Below are 12180 nucleotides of genomic sequence, written 5' to 3'. Positions count from 1 at the left end.
TCTTTCCCCAATTTTAGAAAATTCCATTCTTTATTCTCCCTTCAGTTCATTCAGCAGTTAATATTTTCACACCACAGTGCTGCTATTGTCTCTTCAACTCTGAAATGTGAACATGTGCTGCTTATTAGAGCCGCTCTCTAAAACCACTGCCTTTCCAATACCTCAGAAACCTTCTGATTTAGCAACAGCACAAGAAGGAAATTTAAGTCAAATCACCACTTCTCCCTATAAATATCAGTAAATAAAACCAAGACCACTTAAATAGAACTCCACATACTGGACAGAAGCCATCCTAGACGTCTCAAAGTTGTGACCGAGCATTAACTGTGTTTCTCACAAACAGAGTCATATTTGCCAGCTTGCTGATTTGCTGTGTTCAGCTGAACGTGTGTGTTGTGTATATAGTTTTCCAGAAACCAGTTTGTGTAAAATATCCAAAACTTCCTGGTATTTAAGCTTGTCAAGACACGCAAAAGTTTTTATGCATTTAAAGTTACCTTGAGGTTCTGCTACTTACTTATCAGCAAGGGCACCAAACAGCACAGCTCCAACCAGCAGCCCAAACATATAGATAGAAGAACCAATGTTGTTCAAAGTGGCATTTTCACACACAAGATCCCACTGTAATATAAGGTGACAAGGAAAAAATAAAATTAAACAGTGTTATACTTCATAACCAGGTCATACAAAGTTATGGCGGCTGGTTGTTGTTGGTCCAAGGTCATCTATCAGTCCTAACAAGCTTCGCCAAGATGGTCTTCTAGCTCAAAACCCAGTCCACTATTTGGTACAGTAATGCACTAATCGTCCATCTAGATTAACTAATGACAAGCTTATTACCATATAAATCAGCTACTGGAAACTGACTTCAGTTTAAAAAAAAAAAACTTTCAGCAGGGATTTGAGGAGTCAATTTCTAGGAAAAAAACATGTGCAAAACTTGTACCTTTAGGGGTACAACAGCTTGTCTTTGACGCACAACTTTGTACATTATCTACCCATAAAAGGTGCATATTAGTACATTTAGGGCCAGATTTACTAAACAGGGCAAATTAGCTTAAGAGCACAATTCCAAAATAGCACAGATGTAAGTGGAAAGTTCTGTCAATGATCTACTGACGAAGTGCAAATAAAATAAAGAACACAGATGTAGCCAGATCATTTCCATAATGAGCAACACAATCTACCAAGAGAAGCGCAAATTAGCATCTGATTTAAAACATGCTTTTTTTGGTCGGTAAATAATGTTGCAAATACCAGTAAATTGACTAGTGCAAACATTAGTAAATCACCATAAATCATTCAAATAATCTCCTCCCATAAATTTTGCGTCTGAAAATAAACTCCTTTTTAACACCAACAGAGGGTTTGCACTGGCGTAAGCTGTAAATCTGGCCCTTTGAGTAGTAATATGTATCCTTAAGGATTATATGAACCATTTAGGGCTAAGTAAAGTACAAAGATGTCCATTTGAGGGTACTGCCATAGTGACAAGCTACTGCACTCCTAGAGGAACATTTTTTTTGTACATAATTATTTCAGAATAACATTTGGGGATTAACTCTCATTTCCCTTCACCACAGAGCACAGTGTCTTTGGCAGGATCTTAGAATTACTTTGGTTTAGAAGCTTTCTCTTCTCACTATATACACCTGGACTACAGAAAGATCGGTGTCTTCTGTGACCTTTCCCCAGGCCTTTCCTCCACCTCAGCCCAGCAGCTGGACAGCAGAGAGCAGTATCAGATAGTCGGCTCCTGTTGTGAGGTTGGGCCCAGATCCAGTGTTTGTAAATCAAAGCAGGTTCTGAGGTCCTGGCCAAAAGGTCCTGCTATAAGCAACCCATCTCGCTGGTCACATGTCCCAAAAGGAACGCTGTTCCATTGGTCCATCTTGCAGTCCTGTGAGCTATATCTCTTTAATGAAGCAGATTTAGATGCCTTCACTACAGGAGGCCAGAAACTCTCAATGCAGTCTGCACCCAAACCATCTAAACCACAATACATGACTAGCTCCGACAGCACCAGAGAGAGAGAGAGAGACTTAGAAAGCTTCATGCGAGAGACGTTGTGCATGTAACATAACAAAACTACCACATTCTGTTATACAACCAAAATATTTTAAGATTAGTACTCACCTCTGTGACAATAGTGCTGAGAAAGACTTCCTTGCTGAACTCCCATCCTGCGCAGCTGTTTGAGGTAGACGGGTGCTCTGTAATTGGTAGACTATGATTAAGCTGGGACAGAGGGCCATCCTGAAAGGAAGTGCAGGACTCCCCAGGAGCAATGCTGAAGTTGAGGCCCGGCCCAGGGCCACCACTGTTGCCCGTTGACCAGGCGGATCTGCACAGGTGAGGGGGCACGGCCCCAGTGAAGACAGACACCAACATGTGGAAGGCCAAGAAGATCTGTGGCAGACAGATCCAAACATAAAGCGTCTTCTGGAAGCGTCCAAACCCTCCGATCCGGTCCAGGACCTCATCAAAATTCATCCTGCCTGTATTGAATGTCACTTCATAGAAACTCACACTGTATCTATTCAGGTGAAGCTGACTGGGCCCACGAGTCTTAGGACAAAACAGAAGTTGGTGTGTAAGAGAATATGTGTGTAATGCTCTAGATAATGTCAGGTCAGTATTATGATATTATTAATGCTATGTGATGGAGGTCTGGTTTTGGCCAGGAGTGACAGGCGCCTGTGAATGGCTGGTTTAGTTCTCCTCACACCAGAGAGAGAGAGAGAGAGAGGGAGAGAGAGAGAGAGAGAGAGAGAGAGAGAGAGAGAGAGAGGCGGAGAGCGCTGCAGCAGAGTTCTGGCTGTTTGAGTTGTTTGAGGGAAATATAAGGAGGGGAGTGCTGGGAGTGACCCAGATATCTGAAATGAACCAGTGAGCATGAGAGGGAGGGACCATTGTGTAAAGGGGTGGAGATTATCTATTCCACAAGGGGAGTATTACTTTCACCCTATCTCTCTATCTGCATTACAAACTCAAGTGCACATTTGTCTCCTTGCCAAACTCCCCACTCCACTTGTTTCTTCCTCTTTCTTTTTGTTTCATTCACAGACTTTATGTCTGTGTGAAAGAGAAGGGTGGAAGTGTAAGAAAAAAAAGAGGTTTAATTGTTAGTTTGTCATCTCTTTCAATCAACATCTTGTTTTGTTTTTCACTGTAACAAAATGTAACAAAATTGTAACAAAAAATATAACAAAAGAATTTGTTGCACACAAGAATTAAGTCTCCTGAGCTGTGAAAAAGCAACAAACTTTTCCTCTTTAGTGAGGTATTTTGCCGCTAAATGTGCCCTTTAAGTGGATATGTACATACGTACATGTATGCAAGATTATTCTGAAGAAAGGCAAATTCTGCATGATAGGGGCCAGTTCAGGACCAAGCAGTTGATAAAACTGAGAAGACAGCCTGCTCTTTTGTGATGATCTAACTACCTCTTGCTATCCATTTCTTTGCCTATTTTTCATTAAGTCTTTTTGGCTGGAGTCAGGAGTTTGAGGATGGAACAGGTCAACTGGACAGATAATGTTGAGAAAAATGCAAAGGTCTAGTAGGACCATAGAGGGGGAGATGAAATTAATTAAGGGGGAGTAATGTGGCTGCTGTATTCCAGCATTCTTCAGAGAGGCGTGGATGTGGGTAAGCCACACACCCATCCACACTAACTCAATAAAAGGGTGTGTCTTAAATTGAGGGAATTTGTAATTGCCAGGGGCTGATTTCAACCCTTTCATGTTGTTATATGAAGATGTATTGTCATTTAGAAAAATTTTTCCATGCCTTGATTTATTTTACCTATTATTTCAAATGTCATTTTTTGCTTGGATTGTCCCAGAACACGACTTTAAATCTTAAGATAGGAAAGTTAATCAAATATTATTACATTTTAAAAACTATGGCAATTTTAATTGGAACACAATCAATTATCAATGAATTAACTTTAACACATAATATCAGTCCCCTGGTTGTGGCATCATTTCTATTATTACCAACAATACTGGCCCTTACAAAGTTTTTTTGTTTTGTTAGTGTACTTGATTAGAAAGGTGGCACAAGTATCGATAAAGAGCAAGGATAATAATAACGGAATCTAAACAATGTCACCTTATTACATCATGACATGACAGGCCAAGTTTCTGAACACTCTGTACTGTAGACGTGTAAATACTGGTAGTCATGTATTCTTGTAGTTTGATTTCAGAACTTTAAAGAAGTTCAGAGCAAGTTGTTTTTTACATGTTCATTTCATAGAATATTCTTTTTTCAAAGTTTTGATTTCTGAATGTTAGTGTATGTTTTTATAGTATATCAAACACGTTAGATTTTTCATTATATGGCCCCAAATGTGAATTACATTCGAATGACATAGGAGAACTGGAATGCAGGTCAACAGGAACCACACTGTAGCCCCTCTCAGCAGGGTTGAAATGCTTCCTTATACTTCTGTGTTCAGAGTATTTAAACAGACCTCTTCTGTCGTAGGTTGGTCTACAGAGCAGGTTCTAATGAGAATACAGCATGCAAAAACAGTGCCTGCATTCAGTTTTAAAAGCTATAGTAATTATAATTTACTGCCATTCCTCGAAACACACATATTTTTACACAGAGAATAAAAATACACAAAGTGCTAGTGTAAAGTGCTCATGGGGAACGATTTACCAGAATTCCTCAACTTGTTTCTGAATTCATATGTTGGGGGGAAACACTTATTGAGCAGGATTACAAAGTTAGTTCTCTGTGCTGGTCTGTTTCATTTGTGAAATGAGTGTGTGTTAACAGAGGTCAAATGCCTAATATTTCATTGATTAGAGCCCTATCCAGCTCTGCCATTTTCTTGGTTGTTAAAAAAACTGTTAAAAGCTTTATTAGGGAGCAAGAGGAACTCCAAGACAGTTTGAGCTAATGCCACAGGGGATTTCCAAAGTATTGCTATTGCACTTCTTGTAAAGAGGAACTTTATATATAAAAAAAAAAAAACTAGTGCTGTCAAATCGATTATTGTGATTAATTGCATTTTACATAAACGTTTTTGTTTACATAATATGTGTGTGTGTGTGCGTGTATGTTAATCATTATATATATATATATATATATATATATATATATATATATATATATACAGTATATATATACACTTACCTAAAGGATTATTAGGAACACCTGTTCAATTTCTCATTAATGCAATTATCTAATCAACCAATCACATGGCAGTTGCTTCAATGCATTTAGGGGTGTGGTCCTGGTCAAGACAATCTCCTGAACTCCAAACTGAATGTCAGAATGGGAAAGAAAGGTGATTTAAGCAATTTTGAGCGTGGCATGGTTGTTGGTGCCAGACGGCCCGGTCTGGGTATTTCACAATCTGCTCAGTTACTGGGATTTTCACGCACAACCATTTCTAGGGTTTACAAAGAATGGTGTGAAAAGGGAAAAACATTCAGTATGCGGCAGTCCTGTGGGCGAAAATGCCTTGTTGATGCTAGAGGTCAGAGGAGAATGGGCCGACTGATTCAAGCCAATAGAAGAGCAACTTTGACTGAAATAACCACTCGTTACAACCGAGGTATGCAGCAAAGCATTTGTGAAGCCACAACATGCACAACCTTGAGGCGGATGGGCTACAACAGCAGAAGACCCCACCGGGTACCACTCATCTCCACTACAAATAGGAAAAAGAGGCTACAATTTGCACGAGCTCACCAAAATTGGACAGTTGAAGACTGGAAAAATGTTGCCTGGTCTGATGAGTCTCGATTTCTGTTGAGACATTCAGATGGTAGAGTCAGAATTTGGCGTAAACAGAATGAGAACATGGATCCATCATGCCTTGTTACCACTGTGCAGGCTGGTGGTGGTGGTGTAATGGTGTGGGGGATGTTTTCTTGGCACACTTTAGGCCCCTTAGTGCCAATTGGGCATCGTTTAAATGCCACGGCCTACCTGAGCATTGTTTCTGACCATGTCCATCCCTTTATGACCACCATGTACCCATCCTCTGATGGCTACTTCCAGCAGGATAATGCACCATGTCACAAAGCTCGAATCATTTCAAATTTGTTTCTTGAACATGACAATGAGTTCACTGTACTAAAATGGCCCCCACAGTCACCAGATCTCAACCCAATAGAGCATCTTTGGGATGTGGTGGAACGGGAGCTTTGTGCCCTGGATGTGCATCCCACAAATCTCCATCAACTGCAAGATGCTATCCTATCAATATGGGCCAACATTTCTAAAGAATGCTTTCAGCACCTTGTTGAATCAATGCCACATAGAATTAAGGCAGTTCTGAAGGCGAAAGGGGGTCAAACACAGTATTAGTATGGTGTTCCTAATAATCCTTTAGGTGAGTGTATATATATATATATATATATATATATATATATATATATAATTGTCTATGTGTGTGTGTGTGTGTGTGTGTGCGTGTATACTGTATACACACACACATATTTATACATACACACACACACACACACACACACACACACACACACAGAGAGAGAGATTTTCTATTTAACAACATCACGGTTAAATTACAAAGATATTTGAGAATTAAATCTTTGATGTGTTTTTTGTGTGTGTGTGTGTGTGTGTGTGTGTGAGAGAGAGAGAGAGAGAGAGAGAGAGCATTTTCAAAAGATTTCATTCTCAAATATCTTTGTAATTTAACCATGATGTTGTTATATAGAAGCTATTTGCTTGGTCAGGTAAGTACAGAATACGGAATGAGCTCTGTGAAAGCTAAACTGATGCTGTGAATTAACAAACTGAATTAATTTCTTCATCTGAAAGTGAGCATAGTCACAAAAATAATTATCTTTAGGATTGGACAAACAAACAAAACTTCACATTTAGAGGGTCTTCACATTTCGTGGAAAAAGAACACGAAAGGCCAGAAAGGCCTTAAAAACTGCTAGATCTGCTTATTTTTCGACTCTCTTAGAAGAAAACGAACACAACCTTAGGTATTTATTTGATAGAGTGGCTAAATTAACAAGAAATAAAGCTTCAACTCTGACGTTTTCAAACAATACAGCAGTAATTACTTTATGAACTTCTCTATTTGCAATATTGATAATATTAGGGAGAAAATTATAACTATGCAACGTCCACTACAGTATGTCAGATTCAGATTCATTCCTTGACAAAATGTTTAAAGTAATAAGAGTTTTTAAAAAATTGGTATAACATTACAGGTTGTACATGTCTGTCTGTTGGTTTCTTGAAGTAGTAGCTGTTATTTTCTACTAAAGAACTTTTAAATAGTTCTCAAATGACAAGCTTTTCGATCATTTATTATTTGGTTAGTATAATTTATTTATTTATTTATTATTTTGTAATATTTATTCTACTTTGAACTTTTGCACATTATAGCACTTGCTTAAAGTTAAAGGAGGGTGGTATAGTTCAGGAATCCCCCCGAGGCCAAAATGCAAAAGCCTATCTAATTAAAATGTTGACTGACACGTTTGAAGCCTCCTCTGTTACTAAACAGAACAAGAGGTTGTCAAGACTTGTAGTTGTGACACAGCTTAGAGGTGTTTCTTAACAGGTAAAATCTCTTTGAGGGAATGCCAAACAGACTGTACAGACAGAAGAATTAAGATTTTCATTGTCAGTGTTTCCAAATGACTTGCTTTTTTAGTCATAAGAACATGAACATGTAATGCAGCTCTCTAAAATATGTTTGCTTGAATAGAGTAAAACATTTTACATTTGAGCTCTTAATGAATCAAATAGTGGATTCTTTTCTGCAAACAATTTTAAAAAAACATTTCATCCGTGGTTTTTTAGGTAATCACGTAATTATGACATTTCGGCATTGTGTCTCTACTCTCAAATTCATTAAAGCTATATGTGGACAGATTTTCCTGTGAAGTTATAATAATAAGGTTGTTTAATTTCTTCAGTGTTATATTCAATGAAATTTCCTATCTGCTGATTGACTGATAGAAACAAACAAAGAGGTATGTTCTGTGTGTCCATTTATAAGCAAAATGTAACATCTAGTCCTTAACAACATCCAGCAACTTAATGTCAATAACTGACATGCACAAAATTATTTCCAGATTGTTGTATTTGTTACATATGGTGCTATAAAAAAAAAAAAAAAAAAAAAAAAACATATTCTTGTTTTTTTTCCGTTCAAATTATATGACTTCATATGAAACCCCAACTTGTAAAACAGTTACAGTTTTTTGTGCGATCAGGTTAGAACTGTCATAACTGTTACAACAGTTTCAGTGTACTGTTGACTCGAGAACTGCCATGATCGAATCATTCAGTCCGATTGTGAACTGGTCAGAGAAGTTCATTTCAAAATGAGCACTGCAAAAACAGACATCACTAATAAAACACTTGATTTTTGAAAAAAAACTGTCAACTGTCTGGTTTCCGACATTCTTCAAAATATCTTCCTTTGCGGTCAGCAGAAGAAATAAATTCATACAGGTTTGAAACAACTTGAGGGTGAGTAAATGATAACAGAATTTTCATTTTTAAGTGAACTATTCCTTTAATGCCTGTAATGATTCTGATGGTTAATATAAGTATATTACCTGAATACTTACCTGCTTGGTAATTTGTTTGAATAATAAACTGCACTTGAGTCCATCTCTATCAGTGTCATCTATATTGTTACAAATTGGTTGTTGTACTTATTAAATACTCAAAAATGTATATCAATCCATGCAATTAGAAGAATGCTTAAAACGTCAGAATTTATAGTCAGAATGGATAAACCCTCCATGGCAAACAGTACACAAGTAAAACCAATAAGATATTTGTCACAAGTTCCATAGCTCATCTTAACATTGATTGAGTTGTCAGACACTACAGTTATTATATTATTACTAAATGATATAACAATAATATTATACTCTCATTTGATGGAAGCCCTTGCATTACACAGAATGAGAATGAGATTCAAACTGCCCCCATGCGGCAAGATTCATCTTTATGCAAGAGTTACAAAACAGCAGTAATGAGTATGTAAGAAGTATACAACATGATCATATTTCAAGATGGAATAATGTGGGCTGGCCATAGAAAGGAAAGTATACATTACTAATACTATCACACAGACACAAATCAGGTTTTATGTTGACACTTAAAGCAATAATTCAACCCAAAATTACAATTCTGTCATTATTTACCATCATATAATGAAACCCTCATGACTTCCATGCCTCATACTGTTTTTTTTCTTTCTTTCTGTGAAGTAGAAAGGGAGTTTTTGTTGTTCTTTTTTTAATCCTATAAAGCACTGTTAGGGTAGTCCAAGTCTTCTGAAGCCATAGGATAGCTTTGTGTGAAGAACAGACTAAATTTCAGCTTTTATTCACTGATAATCTTCCCCTTTGCAGAAGCTTGTCTCTAGTGAGATTTTCTTTAAAAACTAATAATAATAATGTTACTCCAATGTCATTGATGGTAAAATGTATTTTATTTTAGTTTTTCATTTTTCCATGGACCATTTTTTCATCTGGACACTGGACAATCCCGATTAAATTTGATCTATAGTGGAGAAGATTTTCAGAAAAATAAAGAAAATGTTCATTCCACACACAAAGCTATCGTATGGGTTTAGAAGACTTTCTGATACATTTACGGTTTTCTTTGAAGCTCTGAGGACATGTTCAGTAATTAATTATAATTATATATAATTATATGGAATTGGAAGATATGGAAGAGCTGTGAAGATTCTTCATAATTTCACATTTTATGTCTCACATCTTAAGTATATAATGAGTAAAAGAATTTTCCTTTTTGGGTAAACTATAGTCCCCAAACCTGACACCCTCCGGCCCCTGGCTGCGCCTAGAAATTCTGTCCAAAAAAATTATGAACAGAACCGGCGACAAAGGGCAGCCCTGCCGGAGTCCAACATGCACCGGGAAGAAATCTGACTTACTGCCGGCAATGCGAACCAAGCTCCTGCTCCGGTCGTACAGGGACCGGACAGCCCTTAGCAAAGGACCCCGGACCCCATACTCCCGGAGCACCCTCCACAGGCCGCCGCGAGGGACACAGTCGAATGCCTTCTCCAAATCCACAAAGCACATGTGGACTGGTTGGGCAAACTCCCATGAACCCTCCAGCACCCTGTAGAGGGTATAGAGCTGGTCCAGTGTTCCACGGCCTGGACTGTTCCTCCTGAATCCGAGGTTCTACTATCGGCCGTATTCTCCTCTCCAGTACCCTGGCATAGACTTTCCCAGGGAGGCTGAGAAGTGTGATCCCCCTGTAGTTGGAACACACCCTCCGGTCCCCCTTCTTAAAAAGAGGGACCACCACCCCGATCTGCCATCCCAGAGGCACTGTCCCCGACCGCCACGCGATACTGCAGAGGCGTGTCAGCCAAGACAGCCCCACAACATCCAGAGACTTGAGGTACTCAGGGCGGATCTCATCCACCCCCGGTGGGTGAGAGTTTCTCCACAACGAGGAGTTTCTTGACTACCTCTGTGACTTCAGCTTGGGTGATGGACGAGTCCACCTCTGAGCCCTCAGCCTCTGCTTCCTCAATGGAAGACGTGACGGCGGGATTGAGGAGATCCTCGAAGTATTCCTTCCACTGTCCGACGACATCCCCAGTTGAGGTCAACAGTTGCCCACCTCCACTGTAGACAGCGTTGGTAGGGCACTGCTTCCCTCTCCTGAGGCGCCGGACGGTTTGCCAGAATCTCTCCGATGACAGCCGATAGTCCTTCTCCATGGCCTCACCGAACTCCTCCCAGGCCCGAGTTTTTGCCTCCACAACCACCCGGGCTGCAGTTCGCTTGGCCTACCGGTACCCGTCAGCTGCCTCAGGAGTCCTGCAAGCCAACCAGGCCTGATAGGACTCCTTCTTCAGCTTGACAGCATCACTTACTTCTGTCTGACACCCTTATGCTTGAACATGGTGTTCGTTATGGACAAACTGTAACTAGCACAGAAGTCCAATAACTGAACACCACTCGGGTTCAGATCGGGGGGCCGTTCCTCCCAGTCACGCCCCTCCAGGTGTCACTGTCGTTGCCCACGTGGGCGTTGAAGTCCCCCAGTAGAATGACGGAGTCCCCAGTCGGAGAACTTTCCAGCACCCCTCCCAAAGACCCCAAGAAGGCCGGGTACTCTGCACTGTCGTTCGGCCCGTAGGCACACATGATAGTGTGTAGGCGCAGGGAAATGACCCTCTCGTTCACCGGGGTGAACTCCAACACATGGCGGCTGAGCTGGGGGGCTATAAGCAAACCCACACCAGCCCGCCGCCTCTCACCATGGGCAACTCCAGAGTGGTGAAGAGTCCATCCTCTCTCGAGGAGTGTGGTTCCAGAGCCCAAGCCGTGCGTAGAGGTGATCCCGACTATCTCTAGTCGGAACCTCTCAACCTCACGCACAATCTCAGGCTCCTTCCCCGCCAGCGAGGTGACGTTCCACGTCCCTAGAGCTAGTTTCCGTGTCCAGGGATCGGGTTGTCGGGGCCCCCGTCTTCGACTGCCGCCCAATCCTCTCAGCACCAGCCCCATACGGTCCCTCCTGCAGGTGGTGAGCCCATGGGAAGGCAGCCCCACGTCGCTCCTTCGGGCTGAGCCCGGCCGGACCCCGTGGGGGGAGGCCCGGCCACCAGGCGCTCGCATACGAGCCCCAACCTCGGGTCTGGCTCCAGGGTGGGGCCCCGGCTGCGCCATACCGGGCGACGTCACGGTCCTCGATTTGATTTTTCTCATAAAGGGTTTTTTGAACCACTCTTAGTCTGACCCGTCGCCTAGGACCTGTTTGCCTTGGGAGACCCTACCAGGGGCATATAGCCCCGGACAACATAGCTCCTACGGTCATTCGGGTACTCAAACCCCTCCACCACGTTAAGATGGCAGTTCGAGGAGGGATTCTCGTCTCTGCTCTTTGCGGATGATGTTGTCGTGTTGGCCCCTTCAGACCAGGACCTTCAGCATGCACTGGGACGGTTTGCAGCCGAGAGTGAAGCAGCTGGGATGAGAATCAGCACCTCCAAATCCGAGGCCATGGTCCTCAGTCGGAAAAGGGTGGCTTGCCCACTTCAGGTTGGTGGAGAGTTCCTACCTCAAGTGGAGGAGTTTAAGTATCTTGAGGTTTTGTTCACGAGTGAGGGAAGGATGGAACGGGAGATTGACAGACGGATCGGTGCAGCTTCTGCAGTAATGC

The 12180-nt window shown here is 41.3% G+C and overlaps 1 protein-coding gene across 2 annotated transcripts in view; it reads right to left on the bottom strand.

Annotated features, from left to right (window-relative positions):
• The window catches only part of LOC307168122 (organic cation transporter protein), a 49174-nt gene extending 46378 nt beyond the window's left edge, over positions 1 to 2796 (bottom strand). For both annotated transcript variants that reach the window (XM_079887748.1, XM_079887749.1), the window contains exons 1-2: positions 2137 to 2796; positions 518 to 621 (exon numbers count right to left, since the gene is read on the bottom strand). In XM_079887748.1, the coding sequence (XP_079743874.1) occupies positions 518 to 621; positions 2137 to 2493 (461 nt within the window). In that variant the 5' untranslated portion in view covers positions 2494 to 2796. The remainder of the gene's footprint in view (positions 1 to 517; positions 622 to 2136) is intronic.
• Positions 2797 to 12180: the final 9384 nt, after the last annotated feature.

The sequence above is a fragment of the Squalius cephalus genome, assembly GCF_949319135.1.
Source record: "Squalius cephalus genome assembly, chromosome: 12".
NCBI lineage: Eukaryota > Metazoa > Chordata > Actinopteri > Cypriniformes > Leuciscidae > Squalius > Squalius cephalus.
The sequence above is the reverse complement of the archived record's forward strand: the minus strand, read 5'-3'. Positions and strand labels throughout refer to the sequence as shown.